Source organism: Strongylocentrotus purpuratus, unplaced genomic scaffold (assembly GCF_000002235.5).
Source record: "Strongylocentrotus purpuratus isolate Spur 01 unplaced genomic scaffold, Spur_5.0 spur5_scaffold_12, whole genome shotgun sequence".
In the NCBI taxonomy this organism is placed as follows: domain Eukaryota; kingdom Metazoa; phylum Echinodermata; class Echinoidea; order Camarodonta; family Strongylocentrotidae; genus Strongylocentrotus; species Strongylocentrotus purpuratus.
The window spans coordinates 14194201-14219036 of NW_022145597.1; the positions used below are offsets into that span (position 1 = coordinate 14194201).

Below are 24836 nucleotides of genomic sequence, written 5' to 3' on the forward strand. Positions count from 1 at the left end.
GGCAATCGCCGAATATCCTGTGTATATATGATATGTATAATCTTTGGGCATCGAGGTGACCGAATGTATGAGTTTTTGTATCCGTGTGTATTCATTACTCTGTGAGGTGCCCGCATATATTATCGTATGCCTTATTTAATGCGCTGAAAAAACTGAGAATTTCATGAAAGGTCGACCATTTTCAAGGAAAGAATCTATCACGAAGTCCACAATTTATGGCTATGTCAATTTGATTAAATTATTTCACAAAACGGCATAAATCTCATGTGATTCTGAACCACTATCATGCACCAGAAATTTCCTGTTCATAAAGAGGACATGCAAGTGTTATACTCAGCAGCTTGTGCATTATTTTTAAAATTTCTATTTACGTAATGTTTCTTTTAATTGTACCTGGACCCCCAGGAAGAACAGTGTCATATATTTTTATAACACTGAACGGGCAATCCAGCCAATCATTTTTAAGCAATCTATATACACATGTAATTTTTTTTTAAAAATTCTATTATGTTTCATTTCGTTTTATGTCATATGTTATTTGTCTTTTTAATATGATTGGAAAATAAATACAATACAATACAATAGTACGGTACCTCACTTTCTTTGAATTTCTTTGGTCATTACTTTGCTAGTATACACTTTCGTCTTTTATATTGTTGTTTGAATTTGTCAATTTTGTTTTCCCTACCTGTTTTATTACCAATACTTTAATCCCCTCTAAACCTTACAAAAGGGACACCACAAAGTAGATTGAGAGAGAGAAAGAAATGTACAAGCATCAACTCAATATTTTATTATACGCTAAAATGAATCAACAATAAGGCGTGTTCTCTTTTTAAAAATTACATCCAAATATCTGATAATGGAAGGCTTACTAGGCTTTCTTTACAACATTAACACAGGACACAAAATTCTTTGACGAGGACATATACACCAAAAATAAAACAATATGGAAAGCACTATACCATAAAAAAAAGGTTAATCGAAACAAAAACTATAATCATTTCATGTTTTCATGGGAGAACGATTGTTCATAGCAAAGATCATCTAGTTTATATTAAACACTGGCCTCTTTTGTAAGTCCTTAAACCTCTTATCGATCTTAGTAGGAAACACCATTATCTGAAGCCATTTACTTTCAATGCAGCATAATTATAAATGTATGGGACTACCGGATAAATAGCTGAGGCATATTTGTACTACAACTTCTCAGTAATAGGATTTCCACTTTGATGATAGGAATTAAGACATACACTGTCAGTATGCAATCCACATGATTTGTATACAAGACGAAAAGGGATAATAATGGTTAAAATTCAAAGCATAAAATAATAATTTTCTTTCTTTTCTATGCTCCTGAAGAGGAAGTAAAGTGACAAAGAAATCAAAGGCCTCTAACGTGCCTAAAATCCAATAGACTCTGCATTTTGAGACAACCTTGTGAACAAAATTCAAATTATCTTCAGTAATGGCATCCTCTGTTCAGAGCCAGAAGGGCTTGAACTCCGTGTCAAAGTGCAGGAGTTACCGCCCCTTTGGCTCCAAACTGATGATATGCAGGAAAGAACTCAACTCTCTTCAACTGCATAACCAACTTTCCACTAATTTAGTATATAATTGTCAATCCACTGTACCTATAAGCATTGTCCTATGTAGTAAAAGTAGTTATTTGTGTTGCAGGCCACACCATACATCGGTTGCCAGTGATCCTTTCTTATAGGAAGGTACATGTATATGTGTATAGTGTTCGTTACATTTCTTCGGCCATGATTCTACACAACATTGTAAACTGCCAACCCACTCCTCAACAAGAAATGACATAACAAAATTTAATGGCACAAGAGTAGTGCTCTTCACATTTCTTTATCCCATAAATTCCCTGAATTGCTAAAGCGCGTGCAGCAAGATTTTTTGTTCTCTGCTACTTGCCACTTGTTTGCACATGTTTCAAGTTTCGTACAGCACTTTTTATATTCAAACAGTTTACCATGTTATGTGAGAAGAAGGCTTAATGATCTTTACCGGTATCTGAAGGGCGCGACTAGACTTTTACATTGTTACTTTACAATCTCTATAGCATCCTTTAATAACCGTTTCAACGGTATGAGAATTCAAACAAAGTACCTGTATCTCCCATTCACTTTCAATCATAACTTGGAACATTACACCAGTGAGCTCCACGTCAGCCATAATTGCTAGAATTTCCTCTAAATACTAAATTTTCATGTCGATTCAACAACACATGCTATACAAAAGAGATTAATCATTCCATGAAACTTTCCACTGGGGGTAGATTCATAATGAAAAACCTCAGGAATGAAATACAAAATAGGGTATAGGAAACATAAACATCTAAGGATGCATATTGTTTGTTGACTACGCATCTTTCACTAAATGCCTCTAATTCTATCTTCTCTGGCATTATTGGTGGACGATGTCGAGGTCGATGAGGGTGATGATGTCCGGGGTCCATCAGAGTTATCGCTGCTGTTGAGTTTTTCTCGTACCAAGCCTACAAAGAAGCTCACTGGGTTTCCGATTTGCTTTCATCGTTGTCATTATCATCCTCACCGTACTCGTAAACCTCATCCTCGTCTTCCTCCTCCTCCTCACTTTCATCTTCATAATCGCCCTCTTCATCATCATATTCCTCCTCATCTTCTTCTTCCTCTTCCTCCTCTTCTTCTTCTTCTTCCTCATTTTCCTTCTTCAGTTCCAGTTGATCTATATGTAAGGAAAGAAATGAGTGTGGTGGTTATTTTACCTGACTGCTAAGAAAGCATAAATGCTTGTAAGTAAGCAACCAGACGGCCGACGGCTTTGGTCATCTCTGAGGGACCTGGTAATGAGGATTAATGCCTTACCAAAGGGCACTAGCCATCGCTTTGGTTTGGAATCCGGGTCACCAGATAACGAGACCACTGCTCTACCAACCGAGCTATCGTGCCTTCGTTGGCCCAAGGTAAGTTAAAAAGTGTTGATAAATATGTGTACATACATTCAGGCAACAAGACAAACATTTGGGGTTAGGTAGGGTCATGCTATTATTTAATGGACCCATTTCATATCAGGTAGATCAAAGGGCAAGGGTCAAAACAAGTCAATGTATATTAGAAACCCAAATTTCCACCCTTGTTATTGCAACATTAAAACAAAAAAAAGAATGAATTATCTTAAAATTCAGTTTCAATAGGCATTGCATGTAATGAGACGTACAGATCTAAAACAAACTAGACTTTAATTCGTCACTTAGACGAATTAGGTGATACGTATGAAAATGGTCTACATAACGAATAATGCATTACACGATATATTATTTTGTAAAATGCTTCTCCCATTCATATGCTTCTCCCATTATGATCTATTCATATGTCAAGATTAAATTGTGTCTCCTTGATCATCATGGATCTAGGGAAGATAGATTGAAACAATATATGACCTTTGACCCTGTGCAGTAACCAGTTACACATTTGACTCTAATTTACATCATGAAGAACACCTTTTGACGATTTTTATCTTATTCAAAGAAATGAAAATGTAATTGATAAATGATTATCATCATGATAATGATGATCATGATGATCATGATCATGATCATGAGCGCGATCATGACATCTTATTGAAAAAATGAGGGTTGATTTAGATAGCATATAGTCTCAGCTACAACATACTCAAAAATCAACAAAATCCAAGCCAAAATAAAGGCGATATTGCTCGCAAAAGACAGGAATGTAGACTCCAGATTTGAGAAAAAGTCATCTCCCATAGGGATTACACGCAAAAAGTAATGGATTAAGTGAAAATAGGGTAATAATAAAGTAAAAAGGGTTATTTATGACATTATTTGCGAATCTACATGTTTAAATAATCAAAGGAGATGGTACAATGAAGGTCAAAAGGAAAAAAAAGTGGAAAAAAAAAGTGTTGGAGACACCCGGACTCGAACCAGGGATCTCGAGGTTGGAAGTCAAGTGCGTTACCGATATACCAAAACATCTCCCATAGCGATTACACGTAAACGGGAAATGGAATTCAGAAATCCTACTTTGCAAGTGAAATTTGAGCATGATCCCGGCATCAAATCGAAAAATAAAGTACACACTTTTGATAGCTCATTGTCTCAGCTACAACATATTCGAAGCTCAGCGAAAACAAAGCTAAAACAATGGAGATTTTGCTCGCGAAAGACAGGAGTGTAGAATCGAGTTTTGAGAAAAAGTCATGTCCCATAGAGAATACACGCAAAATGCGAAAAATTGACATGCCTCCTTTAATCTCAAAAATACACCATGATACTTTTGTTAAAAATAAAAATTGTGAATACTACATTTGTAGAAAATTGTCTTAGCTAGAACATATCAAAATTAAAAAGAAAATTGATCAATATTTTTAGAGATACAATCATTTTTCCAAAAATATGCTGACGTCATAATATGCAAATTAAAATTTTGAGTTTGGAGGCCATTATGATGACGTCATGAGTTAATTGAGGATAAAATGAGACATGAAATCATATTTCCGACTCATAATCTATCATAATATGAAAAAATATTAGGAGTTTCTATCTGTTCTAAAGAGTTACAATGAATTTTATATAGGCATGTTTTTGCCCATGTATTGTGGATAAAGATAACGCAAATCCGCGCGTGCTGTCAACTTTGACGGACGCTCATTGCGTTAATAAAAGGTGAACAAATTATCAAAATGCTTGGAAAAATGTACCAAATATGATGACAGAAAAAAATCGGCGATTCTATGTTGCAAAATCCCAGTACGCGCGAAAACGCGCGCGCATGCGCGTGCGCGTAATTTTTTTATCAAATGCTCCATATGGCCTGAAACGTATGCAAAAAAAAATTGGGATGATTTAGAGCATTTTAATTTTTTGCGCGCGCGCGTAAACGCACTTACGAGCGCGCACGCGCGCATTTACGAACGTTTATTGACCTAAAATTGATCGGACGGATATTGATCTTAATTATCATAAATATGAATGAAAAATTACTATTTGTTATGAAGATAGGATCATTAGTTGATTTTCACAAAATGGCGCCTGGATGACGTCACGATGACTTTGAGTCTTTCAAAATTCACGCAGTTCTAAGTTAGACTAAGATCTATCATCATTAAAAGATTTTTAACAATGGCTTTATTCAGTCTTGAGATATCCTGCGAACAAATTCGAGGAAGAATAATAATAATAAATAACTAGACTTTAATTCGTCACTTAGACGAATTAGGTGATACGTATGATAATGGTTTACATAACGAATAATGCATTACACGATATATTATTTTGCTTCTCCCATTCATATGCTTCTCCCATTATGATCTATTCATATGTCAAGATTAAATTGTGTCTCCTTGATCATCATGGATCTAGGGAAGATAGATTGAAACAATATATGACCTTTGACCCTGTGCAGTAACCAGTTACACATTTGACTCTAATTTACATCATGAAGAACACCTTTTGACGATTTTATCTTATTCAAAGAAATGAAAATTGAATTGATAAATGATTAGCATCATTATGATAATGATGATCGTGATGATCATGATCATGATCATGAGCGCGATCATGACATCTTATTGAAAAAAATGAGGGTTGATTTAGATAGCATATAATCTCAGCTACAACATACTAAAAAATCAACAAAATCCAAGCCGAAATAACGGCGATATTGCTCGCAAAAGACAGGAATGTAGACTCCATATTTGAGAAAAAGTCATTTCCCATAGGGATTACACGCAAAAAGTAATGGATTAAGTGAAAATAGGGTAATAATAAAGTAAAAAGGGTTATTTATGACATTATTTGCGAATCTACGTGTTTAAATAATCAAAGGAGATGGTACAGTGAAGGTCAAAAGGAAAAAAAAGTGGAAAAAAAAGTGTTGGAGACACCCGGACTCGAACCAGGGATCTCGAGGTTGGAAGTCAAGTGCGTTACCGATATACCAAAACATCTCCCATAGCGATTACACGTAAACAGGAAATGGAATTCAGAAATCCTACTTTGCAAGTGAAATATGAGCATGATCCCGGCATCTGATCGAGAAATAAAGGGCACACTTGTGATAGCTCATTGTCTCAGCTACAACATATCCGAAGCTCAGCGAAAACGAAGCTAAAACAACGGAGATTTTGCTCGCGAAAGACAGGAGTGTAGAATCCAGTTTTGAGAAAAAGTCATGTCCCATAGAGAATACACGCAAAATGCGAAAAATTGACATGCCTCCTTTAATCGCAAAAATACACCATGATACTTTTGTCAAAAATAAAAATTGTGAACATTACATTTGTAGAAAATTGTCTCAGCTAGAACATATCAAAATTAAAAAGAAAATTGATCCATATTTACAGAGATACAATCAATTTTCCAAAAATATGCTGACGTCATAATATGCAAATTAAAATTTTGAGTTTGGAGGCCATTATGATGACGTCATGAGTTAATTGAGGATCAAATGAGACATGAAATCATATCTCCGACTCATAATCTATCCAAATATGACAAAATATTAGGAGTTTCTATCTATTCTAAAGAGTTACAATGAATTTTATATAGGCATGTTTTTGCCCATGTATTGTGGATAAAGATAACGCAAATCCGCGCGTGCTGTCAACTTTGACGGACGCTCATTGCGTTAAAAAAAGGTGAACAAATTGTCAAAATGCTTGGAAAAATGTACCGAATATGATGACAGAAAAAAATCGGCGATTCTATGTTGCAAAATGCCAGTACGCGCGAAAACGCGCGCGCATGCGCGTGTGCGTAATTTTTTTATCAAATGCTCCATATGGCCTGAAACGTATGCAAAAAAAATTTGGGATGATTTAGAGCATTTTTAATTTTTGCGCGCGCGTAAACGCGCGGACGAGCGCGCACGCGCGCATTTACGCACGTTTATTGACCTCAACTTGACCGGACGGATATTGATCTTAATCATGATAAATATGAATGAAAAATTATTATTCGTTATAAAGATATGATCATTAGTTGATTTTCACAAAATGGCGCCTGGATGACGTCACGATGACTTTGAGTCTTTGAAAAGTCACGCAGTTCTAAGTTAGACTAAGATCTATCATCATTGAAAGATTCATAACAATGGCTTCGTTCAGTCTTGAGATATCCTGCGAACAAATTCGAGGAAGAATAATAATAAATAAATAAATAATAAAAATCTTTACGAAATCAAAAGGTGATACGTCTACGTACGTATCACCTAATAAAGAAAATCTTGACGAAATCAAAAGGTGATACGTAGACTTCGTTACGTATCACCTAATGATTCCGTCAAAATTTGCAATTTCAACTTTCGATTGAAAATTCCGACATGATCCCAACATCTGATGAAAAAACAAAGTACACCGTTTTTATAGCCCATGGTCTCAGCTATAACATACCCCAATTTGGGAGAAAACAGAGCACACATAAGATAGATAGTGCTCATAGATGAATGCCATGTAGATTCATGATGTGAACGAAATTCACCTTCCATAGACATAACACGCAAATGACGAAAATTCTGACATGTGGCCTTTAATTGAATTTTGTACTATGATGACCTCATTAAAATGAAACTTAGTGAAAAGTGATCTTGTAGAGAATTGCCTTATCTACAACATATCGACATTTCAAAGAGAATCGATGAATATTGAGAGAAATACACTACATTTTCCATAAATACAATGACGTCATAATATGCAATTTTGTATTTTTGACTTCCAAGGCCATTATGATGACGTTAAGATGTACTTAATGGCCAAATGAGATATGAAATCATACCTCCGACTCATACTCTATCTAAATATGAAAAAAAAATTGGCAATCCCTATTCATCCCAATGGACTTTTTATAGGCATGTTTTTGCCCATATATGCAATGTATTACAAAAATCGCGCGTACGGACGGTTATCTTGAACGGACGCTCATTCCGTTTTTAATAGTGATAAAGAGCTAAACATGGTATCAAATTTTCCGGAAAAATATGAGGAATATTCGGTCAAAAGCTTTTGCGGAGAAATTATTTTTCGTTCGGCCGTGACGAACGAAAACGTGCAAAAATGCGTGTTTTGCGTGATTTTTTATGAAATGCTTATAATGGCCTGAAACGTATGCAAAAAAAATTTAAGACGATTTTGAGCAATTTAAAAATTTACGCGCGCATTAACGCGCGCGCCTACGCGTACGCGCATTTTTGCGCGCATTTATTGACCTCAAATTGACCCGACGGATATTGATCTTATTCATGATAAATATGAATGAAAAATAACTTTCCGTTATGAAGATATGATCACTAGTTGATTTTCACAAAATGGCGCCTGGATGACGTCACGATAACTTTGAGTCTTTGAAAAGTCACGCAGTTCTAAGTTAGACTAAGATCTATCATCATTGAAAGATTCATGACAATGGCTTTATTCAGTCTTGAGATATCCTGCGAACAGATTCGAGGAAGAATAAAAAGAAATAATAATAAAGAAAATCTTGACGAAATCAAAAGGTGATACGTAGACTTCGTTACGTATCACCTAATGATTCCGTCAAAATTTGCAATTTCAACTTTCGATTGAAAATTCCGACATGATCCCAACATCTGATGAAAAAACAAAGTACACCGTTTTTATAGCCCATGGTCTCAGCTATAACATACCCCAATTTGGGAGAAAACAGAGCACACATAAGATAGATAGTGCTCATAGATGAATGCCATGTAGATTCATGATGTGAACGAAATTCACCTTCCATAGACATAACACGCAAATGACGAAAATTCTGACATGTGGCCTTTAATTGAATTTTGTACTATGATGACCTCATTAAAATGAAACTTAGTGAAAAGTGATCTTGTAGAGAATTGCCTTATCTACAACATATCGACATTTCAAAGAGAATCGATGAATATTGAGAGAAATACACTACATTTTCCATAAATACAATGACGTCATAATATGCAATTTTGTATTTTTGACTTCCAAGGCCATTATGATGACGTTAAGATGTACTTAATGGCCAAATGAGATATGAAATCATACCTCCGACTCATACTCTATCTAAATATGAAAAAAAAATTGGCAATCCCTATTCATCCCAATGGACTTTTTATAGGCATGTTTTTGCCCATATATGCAATGTATTACAAAAATCGCGCGTACGGACGGTTATCTTGAACGGACGCTCATTCCGTTTTTAATAGTGATAAAGAGCTAAACATGGTATCAAATTTTCCGGAAAAATATGAGGAATATTCGGTCAAAAGCTTTTGCGGAGAAATTATTTTTCGTTCGGCCGTGACGAACGAAAACGTGCAAAAATGCGTGTTTTGCGTGATTTTTTATGAAATGCTTATAATGGCCTGAAACGTATGCAAAAAAAATTTAAGACGATTTTGAGCAATTTAAAATTTTACGCGCGCATTAACGCGCGCGCCTACGCGTACGCGCATTTTTGCGCGCATTTATTGACCTCAAATTGACCCGACGGATATTGATCTTAATCTTGATAAATATGAATGTAAAATTACTTTCCGTTATGAAGATATGATCATAAGTTGATTTTTACAAAATGGCGCCTGGATGACGTCACGATGACTTTGAGTCTTTGAAAAGTCACGCAGTTCTAAGTTAGACTAAGATCTATTATCATTGAAAGATTCATAACAATGGCTTCATTCAGTCTTGAGATATCCTGCGAACAAATTCGAGGAAGAATAATAATAAATAAACTAGACTTTAATTCGTCACTTTGACGAATTAGGTGATACGTGTGTAACATAATGAAGAACGCATTTTCACGATTTCATCTTTCTTTATTAAATACTACTTCCATTATGGTATATCCATTAGTCAAGTTTCAACTGTGTAGAACAGAGGGAGACAGAGCAATATAATAAGAAGAAGGCAAGGCAAGACAAAGAGAGAGAGAGAGAGAGAGAGAGGGAGAGGATAAAAGTGTAGAGAGGGAAAGAGAGATAGAGAGTGAGAGAGAGATGCAGAGACAGACCAAGTAAAGGAGAGGGGCAGAACATGAGGGGAGAAGGGAAACACAGCAAGAGAGAGGAGAGAGAGAGAGATGCAATTGAGAACAATGCCTTCCATATTTCTAGCATAAATAAGCTCTTTTGAATACTGGTCATGAAAGTGTTGCCGATAATCAAAAAACGATTATGTTCATGAATACGATGATGACGATATTAAAATGATGACCATGATTGAAAGTGGCACAGCGCCCCCTTCATGTTTTCGATTGAGGATCGTTATATATGATAACTGTTAACTATTACCAGGGAGAGTGCCCTGCTATTACTAAACATTGCAGAGATATACTTATACCAATCATTGAAGTGATATTTCGACGCACTAAATACGCAACAATGACGTCAATAGAGCTGATTATGACTAATAAGGACTATATCTTAATTAAGTTTCATGCTGCTTATTGACCGTTCCGTATTGGAAAGAAAGATCTACAGTTTGAATAACGTTTTAACGCACTAAGGATGTGAATGCTTCCGTGTGCCATCTGTCAAGTCTTGAGATAACATGCAAATAAAGTTTTTAAGCCCTTTTTTTATCAATTAAACATGAACACAGTGATTTATTTAGTCCTGATTCAATATAAAATATGAGTAAGATATTTATATTTTACCCATCCATAAACCAACATCTATAAGATGTTAATTCTAGAAATGATTGTTAGTATGCATGGCAGTGAATGGCTAAACGATTGAAATTGCCTCAAATTTCCTTTGATTTGATTTGTATACATGTAATACACTAATAAATGAGACACTGGGATGATGCAGAGAGAAAGGGGGAGACTATACAGAAATAGAGAGGCAGATCGAGACAAAACAAGAGATAAAGAGGAAGGCAGCAAGGCATCTCACCCATCTCCTTTTTTCTCAATTCTCTTTTCCCTCTTTCTTCTTCTACTTTTACTTCTTCTAATAATTCCCCTTTTTTTACAGTTTGGATAAAACATAACCTTTTTCTTGTAGTAGCTATTACCTAGAGGAAAATATAAATGTGTACAATTTGTCATATAAGTATTCGCATAATAACTTCGCCTCTATCATTTGTAATTTGTATGATGTGTAATGCTTGAATATTGATATCGATACCTTAGGATAGTGTTACTATACCCTCTGTCTATCCTCTTACCATCTTACCATCAACTTTTCTTTTCTTTCTTTGCTTTACATCATCATGTTCTTCTTCACTTTGTGTATCTCCTTTTTATATCAAATGATTTCGGAAGATCAAAAATGAAATACAAATTTCGAAGTTGAATATTGTTTTTAACAATTTACTCATTCAGGTTCAATTCTTTAATTTCGATGTTATTTAATATGAATGTTTGAATATATTGTATTTTAAATTTGTAAAACATTTCCTAATTCATCCGTTTATGCCGCAATGCATTGTTGTTCTTTTATTTTTATTCTCAATCAAACCATCATCAATTAAACTCAATACTAGGACACTGCTAACGTTAAAATTTCACAAATAGGACATACGTGACATCATAATTACTGCAAAGTTCTACGGAATTTGCAAATTCGACTTTCAATTGAAAATTGTGACATGATACCATCATCTGATCAAAAAACTAAAAGCACCGTTTTTATAGCCCATGGTCTCAGCTATAACATACCCCAATTTGGGAGAAAACAGAGCACACATAAGATAGATAGTGCTCATAGATGAATGCCATGTAGATTCATGATGTGAACGAAATTCACCTTCCATAGACATAACACGCAAATGACGAAAATTCTGACATGTGGCCTTTAACTGAATTTTGTACTATGATGACCTCATTAAAATGAAACTTAGTGAAAAGTGATCTTGTAGAGAATTGCCTTATCTACAACATATCGACATTTCAAAGAGAATCGATGAATATTGAGAGAAATACACTACATTTTCCATAAATACAATGACGTCATAATATGCAATTTTGTATTTTTGACTTCCAAGGCCATTATGATGACGTAAAGATGTACTTAATGGCCAAATGAGATATGAAATCATACCTCCGACTCATACTCTATCTAAATATGAAAAAAAAATTGGCAATCCCTATTCATCCCAATGGACTTTTCATAGGCATGTTTTTGCCCATATATGCAATGTATTACAAAAATCGCGCGTACGGACGGTTATCTTGAACGGACGCTCATTCCGTTTTTAATAGTGATAAAGAGCTAAACATGGTATCAAATTTTCCGGAAAAATATGAGGAATATTCGGTCAAAAGCTTTTGCGGAGAAATTATTTTTCGTTCGGCCGTGACGAACGAAAACGTGCAAAAATGCGTGTTTTGCGTGATTTTTTATGAAATGCTTATAATGGCCTGAAACGTATGCAAAAAAAATTTAAGACGATTTTGAGCAATTTAAAATTTTACGCGCGCATTAACGCGCGCGCCTACGCGTACGCGCATTTTTGCGCGCATTTATTGACCTCAAATTGACCCGACGGATATTGATCTTAATCATGATAAATATGAATGAAAAATTACTTTCCGTTATGAAGATATGATCATAAGTTGATTTTCACAAAATGGCGCCTGGATGACGTCACGATGATTTTGAGTCTTTGAAAAGTCACACAGTTCTAAGTTAGACTAAGATCTATCATCATTGAAAGATTCATAACAATGGCTTTATTCAGTCTTGAGATATCCTGCGAACAAATTCGAGGAAGAATAATAATAAATAAATAATAAAAATCTTGACGAAATCAAAAGGTGATACGTTGACTTCGTTACGTATCACCTAATGATTCCTTCAAAATTTGCAATTTCAACTTTCGATCGAAAATTTTAACATGATCCCAACATCTGATTAAAAAACAAAGTCACCCTTTTTTATAGCCCATGGTCTCAGCTATAACATACCCCAATTTGGGAGAAAACAGAGCACACATAAGATAGATAGTGCTCATAGATGAATGCCATGTAGATTCATGATGTGAACGAAATTCACCTTCCATAGACATAACACGCAAATGACGAAAATTCTGACATGTGGCCTTTAACTGAATTTTGTACTATGATGACCTCATTAAAATGAAACTTAGTGAAAAGTGATCTTGTAGAGAATTGCCTTATCTACAACATATCGACATTTCAAAGAGAATCGATGAATATTGAGAGAAATACACTACATTTTCCATAAATACAATGACGTCATAATATGCAATTTTGTATTTTTGACTTCCAAGGCCATTATGATGACGTAAAGATGTACTTAATGGCCAAATGAGATATGAAATCATACCTCCGACTCATACTCTATCTAAATATGAAAAAAAAATTGGCAATCCCTATTCATCCCAATGGACTTTTCATAGGCATGTTTTTGCCCATATATGCAATGTATTACAAAAATCGCGCGTACGGACGGTTATCTTGAACGGACGCTCATTCCGTTTTTAATAGTGATAAAGAGCTAAACATGGTATCAAATTTTCCGGAAAAATATGAGGAATATTCGGTCAAAAGCTTTTGCGGAGAAATTATTTTTCGTTCGGCCGTGACGAACGAAAACGTGCAAAAATGCGTGTTTTGCGTGATTTTTTATGAAATGCTTATAATGGCCTGAAACGTATGCAAAAAAAATTTAAGACGATTTTGAGCAATTTAAAATTTTACGCGCGCATTAACGCGCGCGCCTACGCGTACGCGCATTTTTGCGCGCATTTATTGACCTCAAATTGACCCGACGGATATTGATCTTAATCATGATAAATATGAATGAAAAATTACTTTCCGTTATGAAGATATGATCATAAGTTGATTTTCACAAAATGGCGCCTGGATGACGTCACGATGATTTTGAGTCTTTGAAAAGTCACACAGTTCTAAGTTAGACTAAGATCTATCATCATTGAAAGATTCATAACAATGGCTTTATTCAGTCTTGAGATATCCTGCGAACAAATTCGAGGAAGAATAATAATAAATAAATAATAAAAATCTTGACGAAATCAAAAGGTGATACGTTGACTTCGTTACGTATCACCTAATAACAATCTTGACGAAATCAAAAGGTGATACGTTGACTTCGTTACGTATCACCTAATAATAATAAATAACAATCTTGACGAAATCAATAGGTGATACGTAGACTTCGTTACGTATCACCTAATAAAGATGAATGACTCCCTTAGTTGTCTTCTAGCCATGCGAACCTGTACTTTCAAACCCTAACCCTATAATCTTTGATGAAATAAAGCCAGGAGTTAAACTGACCACGACACACATGTACATGCAAACGTGTCAAGGCAGCAAGGAAGATTGGAAACGGGATATTTTGATTAATTTTGTACTGGCCATCCGTATTCCAGTCGGCCCGTGTTGTGTTATGTGTGTTATAGGTAAGAGCCCTGCCCTCTCTCGTTGTCTCCCTTCTTTCCCTGTCCCTTTCACTCCTTCTATGTTATGTTTAATTGCAATGACGAACCTTCGTCATTGCCTTGTTTTCGTTCACATTCTGCCCCATTAATATTCTCCTCCTTATAATTATATTCCTCGTCAGAAAATCGCATTCGTTTTACACATGGTGCTTGTGATTCCTAGTTAGGTGCTTTCCTCATGTCCTTTTCATTTCAAATTTCATAGGCATAGTCTCTAGCATCTCATCAAGGTCACCTACTTTTTCGATTTTCGAAATCACTCATGCATAACCGTCCAGGCGCCATTTTGTCCGTTTCTGGTCCATTTTAAGGCCTTTCTATCTTCCTTCCTATCTCCACTATCCTAGATCCTACAAACTTCTAACAAATTTCTCTAGATAGTCTAAGAGATGTTCTTTAATCTGTTACGTATAACCTGCCCTTCAAAATGCCATCTTCATACTCAAAATTCAAATCTGAAACCGACTCCGTCAACAATCTCTCAAATTCTTGAGAAATGGACCCCTAAATAATCTAAAACTGCCATAACTTTCTCATATAATGTCCGTTTTGTATTAAAATCTCACAGTATGTTTGTCTCATAACTGCTGATAGCCATGCCCAATTTCACGCTCCAACGGCTTTGCAAAACATAAATAGCGCCCTCTAAAGTTCTGGAAATTGGCTTTCTCTCTGTGGCCGTATCTCCATTATGGCTTGGCAGACCCGTACCTTTTTTTGGATTTAGATACCTGAGGATATGCCCTTTCCAGCCATATACAAAATTATATACCCTATCACTGACCAACTTTGCGAAAATTGCCCTCCAAATTCGCCATTTTCAAGAAAATTCCGAAATAACTTCAACTTGCTCTAAAATGGCGATCTTTATACCTACGTCGTTGAAACTTGGCAGACACATGTATCCATATACGTGACAACTGTCTGCCAAGTTTAGTAAATTTTAATAACGTCAGCGCAAAGTTATCGCCAAAAATGATGAATTTGCTATGCATTACATAATAGCGCCTTTAATGCGTGCAGTACATTGCGTGCAGATGACAATGGTGTCAAACTGACCGCAATGAAGTGCCCTTTCGAATGATACCAAGTATGGTATATGTTTACACAGAAAATTGTGAGTAAATCGCATATGAACAAGGGTCACTATACGAATTCCGCCCGATTATAACACTTATCGGCCATGACGTCATTTTTTCAGACTACTTTTCGCCCCCTAAACATCCTTTTTTTTCCTTGAAAATTTGCAATGACATTCCGAGATGCAATACGCAGGGCACCTCTTGGCCGGATTTTTAAAATTGGTCAAGGGGGCCATTTAAGACGCCATTTTGTCCTTTAAATCTATTTTACATCACATGTTTCGATAGGATTATCATACAAAAAAAGAGAGTAGTTTACAATAACGACCATGAAATTCTCTTTCCAATGATACCATATACGGCCCATAAAGAGACTTAAAGAGAGAGAGAAAACACAATTTAACTCCGGTCATAATACAGATCCTGTACGTTTTCCGCCCATGCATTACACGCATTGTCTATGGGGGCAAATCGGGTTCACGCTTTTGACCCCTAGAACGATCTTGATTGCAATGACGAACATGCAACTAATCCCATTTGTTTTTGCACGTAGTGCTTGCGAGCCCTTTCTAGGTTCTTTCCCCTATCCCAATTTCTTTCAAACATCGTAGGCATAGTCACTACCATCCCATCAAGGTCATATTGAGGCCTTTCTTTCGCCCTACCTGTCTCCAATATTACAGAAGCTAAAGACTTCGTACAAATTGCTCTGGATAGTCCGAGAGAAGCTCTTTCGTTCGACATGTAGAAACACGGCGTCATTGCACGCACATCGTTGTGACACGATTGCATTTCTAGTTGCAATGACGAACCTTCGTCATTGCCTTGTTTTCGTTCACATTCTGCCCCATTAATATTCTTGTTTTCCTTATCGTCCAAAAATCCCATTCGTTTTGCACGTAGTGCTTGTGATTCCTAGTAAGGTACTTTCCTCAAGTCCTTTTCCTTTCAAATTTCGTAGGCATCATCTCTAGCATCTCATCAAGGTCACCTACTTTTTCGATTTTCGAAATCAGTTATGCATGACCGTCCAGGCGCCATTTTGTCCGTTTCTGGTCCATTTTAAGGCCTTTCTATCTTCCTTCCTATCTCCACTATCCTAGATCCTACAAACTTCTAACAAATTCCTCTAGATAGTCTAAGAGGTGTTCTTTCATCTGCGACGTATAACCTGACCTTCAAAATGCCATCTTCGTACTTAAAATTCAAATCTGAAACCGACTCCGTCAAAAATCTCTCAAATTCTTGAGAAATTGACCCCTAAATAATCTAAAACTGCCATAACTTTCTCATATAAATTCCGTTTTGTATTTAAATCTCACAGTATCTTAATCTCATAAATGCACATAGCCTTGCCAAATTTCACGCTCCAATGGTTTTGCAAAACATAAATAGCGCCCTCTAAAGTTCTGGAAATTGGCTTTCTCTCTGTGGCCGTATCTCCATTATGGCTTGGCAGACCCGTACCCTTTTTTGGATTTAGATACTTGAGGATATGCCCTTTCCAGCCATATACAAAATTATATACCCTATCACTGACCAAATTTGCGAAAATTGCCCTCCAAATTCGCCATTTTCAAGAAAATTCCGAAATAACTTCAACTTGCTCTAAAATGGCGATCTTTATACCTACGTCGTTGAAACTTGGCAGACACATGTATCCATATACGTGACAACTGTCTGCTAAATTCGGGAAATTTTACTAACGTCAGCGCAAAGTTATCGCCAAAAATGATGAATTTGCTATGCATTACGTAATAGCGCCTTTAATGCGTGCAGTACATTGCGTGCAGATGACAATGGTGTCAAACTGACCGCAATGAAGTGCCCTTTCGAATGATACCAAGTATGGTATATGTTTACACAGAAAATTGTGAGTAAATCGCATTTGAACAAGGGTCACTATACGAATTCCGCCCGATTATAACACTTATCGGCCATGACGTCATTTTTTTCAGACTACTTTTCGCCCCCTAAACATCCTTTTTTTTCCTTGAAAATTTGCAATGACATTCCGAGATGCAATACGCAGGGCACCTCGTGGCCGGATTTTTGAAATTGGTCAAGGGGGCCATTTAAGACGCCATTTTGTCCTTTAAATCTATTTTACATCACATGTTTCGATAGGATTATCATAGAAAAAAAGAGAGTAGTTTACAATAACGACCATGAAATTCTCTTTCCAATGATACCATATACGGCCCATAAAGAGACATAAAGAGAGAGAGAAAAAACAATTTAACTCCGGTCATAATACAGATCCTCTACGTTTTCCGCCCATGCATTACACGCATTGTCTATGGGGCAAATCGGGTTCACGCTTTTGACCCCTAGAACGATCTTGATTGCAATGACGAACATGCAACTAATCCCATTTGTTTTTGCACGCAGTGCTTGCGAGCCCTTTCTAGGTTCTTTCCCCTATCCCAATTTCTTTCAAACATCGTAGGCATAGTCACTACCATCCCATCAAGGTCACTATTGAGGCCTTTCTTTCGCCCTACCTGTCTCCAATATTACAGAAGCTAAAGACTTCGTACAAATTGCTCTGGATAGTCCGAGAGAAGCTATTTCGTTCGACACGTAGAAACACGGCGTCGTTGCACGCACATCGTTGTGACACGATTGCATTTCTAGTATTCTCCTCCTTATAATTATATTCCTCGTCAGAAAATCGCATTCGTTTTACACATGGTGCTTGTGATTCCTAGTTAGGTGCTTTCCTCATGTCCTTTTCATTTCAAATTTCATAGGCATAGTCTCTAGCATCTCATCAAGGTCACCTACTTTTTCGATTTTCGAAATCACTCATGCATAACCGTCCAGGCGCCATTTTGTCCGTTTCTGGTCCATTTTAAGGCCTTTCTATCTTCCTTCCTATCTCCACTATCCTAGATCCTACAAACTTCTAACAAATTTCTCTAGATAGTCTAAGAGATGTTCTTTAATCTGCTACGTATAACCTGCCCTTCAAAATGCCATCTTCATACTCAAAATTCAAATCTGAAACCGACTCCGTCAACAATCTCTCAAATTCTTGAGAAATGGACCCCTAAATAATCTAAAACTGCCATAACTTTCTCATATAATGTCCGTTTTGTATTAAAATCTCACAGTATGTTTGTCTCATAATTGCTGATAGCCATGCCCAATTTCACGCTCCAATGGCTTTGCAAAACATAAATAGCGCCCTCTAAAGTTCTGGAAATTGGCTTTCTCTCTGTGGCCGTATCTCCATTATGGCTTGGCAGACCCGTACCTTTTTTTGGATTTAGATACCTGAGGATATGCCCTTTCCAGCCATATACAAAATTATATACCCTATCACTGACCAACTTTGCGAAAATTGCCCTCCAAATTCGCCATTTTCAAGAAAATTCCGAAATAACTTCAACTTGCTCTAAAATGGCGATCTTTATACCTACGTCGTTGAAACTTGGTAGACACATGTATCCATATATGTGACAACTGTCTGCCAAGTTTAGTAAATTTTAATAACGTCAGCGCAAAGTTATCGCCAAAAATGATGAATTTGCTATGCATTACATAATAGCGCCTTTAATGCGTGCAGTACATTGCGTGCAGATGACAATGGTGTCAAACTGACCGCAATGAAGTGCCCTTTCGAATGATACCAAGTATGGTATATGTTTACACAGAAAATTGTGAGTAAATCGCATTTGAACAAGGGTCACTATACGAATTCCGCCCGATTATAACACTTATCGGCCATGACGTCATTTTTTCAGACTACTTTTCGCCCCCTAAACATCCTTTTTTTTCCTTGAAAATTTGCAATGACATTCCGAGATGCAATACGCAGGGCACCTCTTGGCCGGATTTTTAAAATTGGTCAAGGGGGCCATTTAAGACGCCATTTTGTCCTTTAAATCTATTTTACATCACATGTTTCGATAGGATTATCATACAAAAAAAGAGAGTAGTTTACAATAACGACCATGAAATTCTCTTTCCAATGATACCATATACGGCCCATAAAGAGACATAAAGAGAGAGAGAAAAAACAATTTAACTCCGGTCATAATACAGATCCTGTACGTTTTCCGCCCATGCATTACACGCATTGTCTATGGGGGCAAATCGGGTTCACGCTTTTGACCCCTAGAACGATCTTGATTGCAATGACGAACATGCAACTAATCCCATTTGTTTTTGCACGTAGTGCTTGCGAGCCCTTTCTAGGTTCTTTCCCCTATCCCAATTTCTTTCAAACATCGTAGGCATAGTCACTACCATCCCATCAAGGTCATATTGAGGCCTTTCTTTCGCCCTACCTGTCTCCAATATTACAGAAGCTAAAGACTTCGTACAAATTGCTCTGGATAGTCCGAGAGAAGCTCTTTCGTTCGACACGTAGAAACACGGCGTCATTGCACGCACATCGTTGTGACACGATTGCATTTCTAGTTGGTTTATGTATTTGTGCATTCATTTATTATTGATATACTATTTTTGCAACTATAAGTTATAGGGGGCTGCAATCTACAAGCCTAGCTTTTCAGCAGTCCCCTCCATGACCAACCTGTTTTATATGCCTATTGTACACTGTGGACCAATTACAAATATGTTGTTAAGTGTCATTGTTTTACTATGTACAATGCAATCCCATGTACTTTATTTATTTTGTTGGAAATGGAAATACACGAAATAAACTACCCCCTACGGCAACCACCCTCTAGGACAACTACCCCCCGGACAACTACCCCCTACGGCAACCACCCTCTAGGACAACTACTTCCCTGACAACTACCCCCTACGGCAACCACCCTCTAGGACAACTACCCCCCGGACAACTACCCCCTACGGCAACCACCCTGTAGGACAACTACCCCCTACGGCAACCACCCCTACGGCAACCACCCTCTAGGACAACTACCCCCTACAGCGACCACCCTTTAGGACAACTACCCCCTACGGCTCCACCCTCTACGACAACTACCCCTGGACAACTACTCTCTAGGACAACTACCTCCCGGGCAACTACCCCCTACGAAAACCACCCTCTAGGACAACTACCCCCTACAGCAACCACCCTCTAGGACAACTACCCCCCGGACAACTACCCCCTATGGCACCCACCCTCTAAGACAACTCCCCCCTGGACAACTACCCCCTACGGCAACCACCATCTAGGACAACTACTTCCCTGACAACTACCCCCTACGGCAACCACCCTCTAGGACAACTACCCCCCGGACAACTACCACCTACGGCAACCACCCTCTAGGAGAACTACCCCCTACGGTAACCACCCTCTAGGACAACTACCCCCTACGGCAACCATCCTCTGGGACAACTACCCCCGGACAGCCACCCTCTATGGCAACCACCCTCTAGGACAACTACCCCCTGCGACAACCACCCTGTAGGACAACTACCCCCCGGACATTTATCCTAGGGGGTAGCTGCTGTAGTTATCTAAGATCAAAGTGTTTTTTCTTTTTTCTTTGAACCCAGAAAAACATTTCATGTTTTTTTTCTGGATGAATGACTCACTTGATTGAATGGTTGAGGTTGCAGCATTTGGTTCTGATGATGCCTTGATGGCTTCAGCTAGAGCAGATGACAGGTTAGGATTACATGATCTGACTACCGGCCCGCCACTTTTAGAGTCTGGTCAGGAAATAAAAGTGAAAATATACAAATCAAAGAGTGGTAGAGCAGTGGTCTTGTAACTTGAAAGTCCCAGGTTTGAAAACAAGTCAATGTGCTCTAGCGCCCTTAGGTAAAGAAAGATTTAATATTTTAATATTTCATAGATGACTTGAAAATGAAAAGAATAACACAAGATCACTTAGTCCAGGCATTTCGGGGAAAAAACGGGGTCAACCTCCCACTAATTGCAACCGAAAGTCTGCCAACTGTTTTATACCCAGAAATATGTCCTTAGTATAACATATCGAAAGTCTTAAGGAATCCTGGTGGGGAAAACTTCCATGGCGGCCATTTTTCAAAATGGCCGCCATGTATAACTACCAGGGCTCAAATTAATTTTTTGGTCCACGGGGGCTCTTTTAGTACTGATGGGGGCTCTTTTTTAATACAAATTTCAACCCATGATACTCCTAAAATCTTTGCTATTTCATCATTATCGGCATTATTTCCCTTTTACAACTTTACAAGTTATAACATGCAGCTAATGATCAGATCTCCCTCTGTACGAAATTTCTTGTACAAGCCCGTATACAGTCGCCTCCTCGGCAACTGGTTTCCTTTTACTACATAAAGCTTTCGGTTGATTTACTGTCAAGGTTTATTATTTGATGGTCTTTTGGAATCACCAGATTTCAGAGGATTCACGATTTTCACAACGTTTCGGTCCTTGCGCGATCGCCTCTATATCTAGCTCCAGCAGATATGGGGCGGCAGCGTGCACACCAGTATACTATACCGGCGCAGCTAGTATAGCCACTGCTGAGGGCCGCAGTGTACTGCTAGCTTCCGTTGTTCGTACTCGGCCCCCCCCCCCCACTCAGTCCCTTAATCCGGAAAAATGCTCAATGTACTCCCCTAAATTCGGAATAATTTCTCAGGAGTCCAAAGAGATGAGAGAAAAAGTCAAATACACCCCCTTTTTTTTACATTTCTCGGGCCAGACTTTGTCGCACGAAAAGTACCCCTTTACCAGACATGTTGGTAACACGCATGGTATCCCTACGTTCTCGGAGTGGGGGGGGGGGGGCCGAATGTTTGTATCTGTAAAACTCTTCATAGAGATGTGGAGATGGGAGATATAGTGCAATCTTGCGGCGAAAGAGCGTTCATTTGTTTACAATATGGCGGCCTCTAGACAGCGACAAATTTGAGCGAGAAATACTGCACGCTAACCTAATTTCCACAATTCAATTTCATTGGTTTAAGGTTTGAAAGTTGAACTCAATATTGTGTGAAAGTTATAAATGAAAAGATTATCTTTATTATATAATTCCACTGGGGCGGTTTTTAATTTTGCAATCGCCCCAGTGAGCAATCTGACGGAGGCGATTATGAAGCTCACGGGGGCGAATCGCCCACCGCCCCCGTGTATTTTGAGCCTTGATAACTACTGTTGTGCAATTCTGGAGATTACTTTTTAACAGCACCTCATTTCACCATGTGTAAGGTGTCATATGAAAGACAGTTAAATTGCCTACAAGATTATACCTCACTCAATAGGTTTCGGGTTGATTTGCTTACCAATTTTAAGCCAAAAATGCTATATTTCTCCATATCCATTTGATTATTATGCTAACCAACTTGAAACTTGCCAAAAAACTGTTCAGCATATTGGTTGATATCATATCCAGATTTCAAGTCTATTACTCTTCTAACTAAAAAGTTATAGCACTCTAAAGTTGACACTTTGTTATGAGCCAAAATGGCATATTTGGTTGCTAAGGGCTACCTTCTCTTTAGCAACGGTAACATATTGGCGTGAGAAATAGAATATATCACGAGAAATTGCTATCACCAAGCAGATGACTACTTTTATAGGAAGTATGATGTCAAATGATGCATTTTCATCATATTTTAATGATAAATATCGCTTAGTTCCTGTGCTATGGTAATAATATACCTAGCAACTGATATTTAACGTTTTTCAGAGTCAAATAAGGATATGGGTCAAATAATACGTAAAATCAGACCTGTTCCAAGTGACATAATTTGCCGGCTTATAGTGCATGGTGTAGTTCAGAACCTTTCCCTACCCCTTCTCCCTCCACTGAAATGCCCCCCTCCTATCAAAAGTAATTTTGGGGTGGGGCAGTATGTTGTCAAGGACACGATGTTTCCGAAATGATGCAGGCTATCTCTCAAGTAAAAATGAGTTCTGGATCCAGGTGATAGTCATGAATTTCAGTCTGAATCATGAGGACAATGGATGTACATGTAGGGGTTCAGAATGTGCACCCTTTTCCCCTTCTGTGACCCTCCCCTTTTCAAAATGGCCGCCATAAAACAGATATTTTCCCATATCTCCGCTTCTAAATAACATAGAGATTTGATTTTAAGAGCTAAACATATATTTTCTAGGGCCAGGAATCCAATGAAATACATTTCAATAAGCTAAACCTGACTAAAAAGCCCAAATGGTGGTTCTCCAAGATTTCTATGGCCATGCAAAGACTGCCGATCCTGAAAAAGAGAAGATGAGAATAATCAAAATTGCAGCTAAACTGATCAGAGATGACATAAAGAGTGTCATGACATCACATGAGCTGTTCCCTGACATGCTGTCGAAGGAGGAAAACATCAATTTTCTGCCAGAAAGCCTAAGGTTACTGCTGGGAGGATTGTTTGCCGGCAAGACTGTGCTCAAGAAGACGGCCTCATTTGGGCAGACAGTTATGCAAGCAGCCCGACCTCAAGTTCTGCAGGCTCCGCTGCAGATTGTACTGGGATCCAAATGCACCATCAAGCTTCTTGATTGATTCCCTCCACAAGCTTGGTTTCAGCTGCTCCTATCAGGAAGTTCAAACTTTTGAACGGAATGCTGTGATGTCTCATGGAACAGACATACCTGATTTCAGTTTGGAGTTTGTCCAGTATGATGCAGACAATGTAGACCACAACATCCGTACCCTGGATGGTAACAATACATTCCATGGCATGGGGATGATTGCTGCCATAACCCCAGCCACAAAGACCAGCAGACCTACCATCAGGGCGCAGGTCACCTCCAGCAATATCTCCACGGTGGGACAAATTCCTACCCATTACCACAAAGAAGAGAGCTGCGGTACGACAACACTGGCATACCAGAAGGTGGTCAACATGAAGGCAAAGGACCCAACAGCAGACCTTGATCTCCTGTGGAAGACATCTGTCATGTTCACCTCACAAAGACCGGCATGGTCTGAACTGATGCAGCTAGTGCATCATGGTGACCACCCTGGGAAATCATCAGTAATGTTTCTCCCAATGATCGACATGCATCCTAGCGATGTCACTTGCATCTATTCCACACTGAAGTTCGTGTGTGAGCATGCTCGTCGCTATGGTGTTATGCCCGTCATCAACTTGATCTGACACTTTCTTGAGAGAAAAAGATTTATTTTATTTTACTGGCATGTCCAGACGGTCACATGTCAATCAGGTTCTAAGACTCCTGCTCTGGCGAAAACGGCTCTACTGTCTATTTATAATGATAGATCACATTTATAACGCGTCTAATACTTTGTTTTTAGGCGCAGTATATATTATACCCCAGTCATCGGATTCAGGCTTACCCGCACACAATGTATGCATATTCTCCACTTCCTGGGGAGCATTCCGGCTTTCACTAACTGAATCCCTGACTTTACTCCAGAGCCCAACACT

General features: G+C 38.0%; 1 protein-coding gene across 8 annotated transcripts in view; it reads right to left on the bottom strand.

The window, feature by feature from the left end:
• Positions 1-1003: 1003 nt before the first annotated feature.
• Positions 1004-24836, bottom strand: part of LOC576318 (E3 SUMO-protein ligase RanBP2) — a 75523-nt gene continuing 51690 nt past the window's right edge. For all 8 annotated transcript variants that reach the window (XM_030981870.1, XM_030981873.1, XM_030981872.1 and 5 more), the window contains 2 exons: positions 21033-21149; positions 1004-2724 (listed from right to left, as the gene is read on the bottom strand). In XM_030981870.1, the coding sequence (XP_030837730.1) occupies positions 2525-2724; positions 21033-21149 (317 nt within the window). In that variant the 3' untranslated portion in view covers positions 1004-2524. The remainder of the gene's footprint in view (positions 2725-21032; positions 21150-24836) is intronic.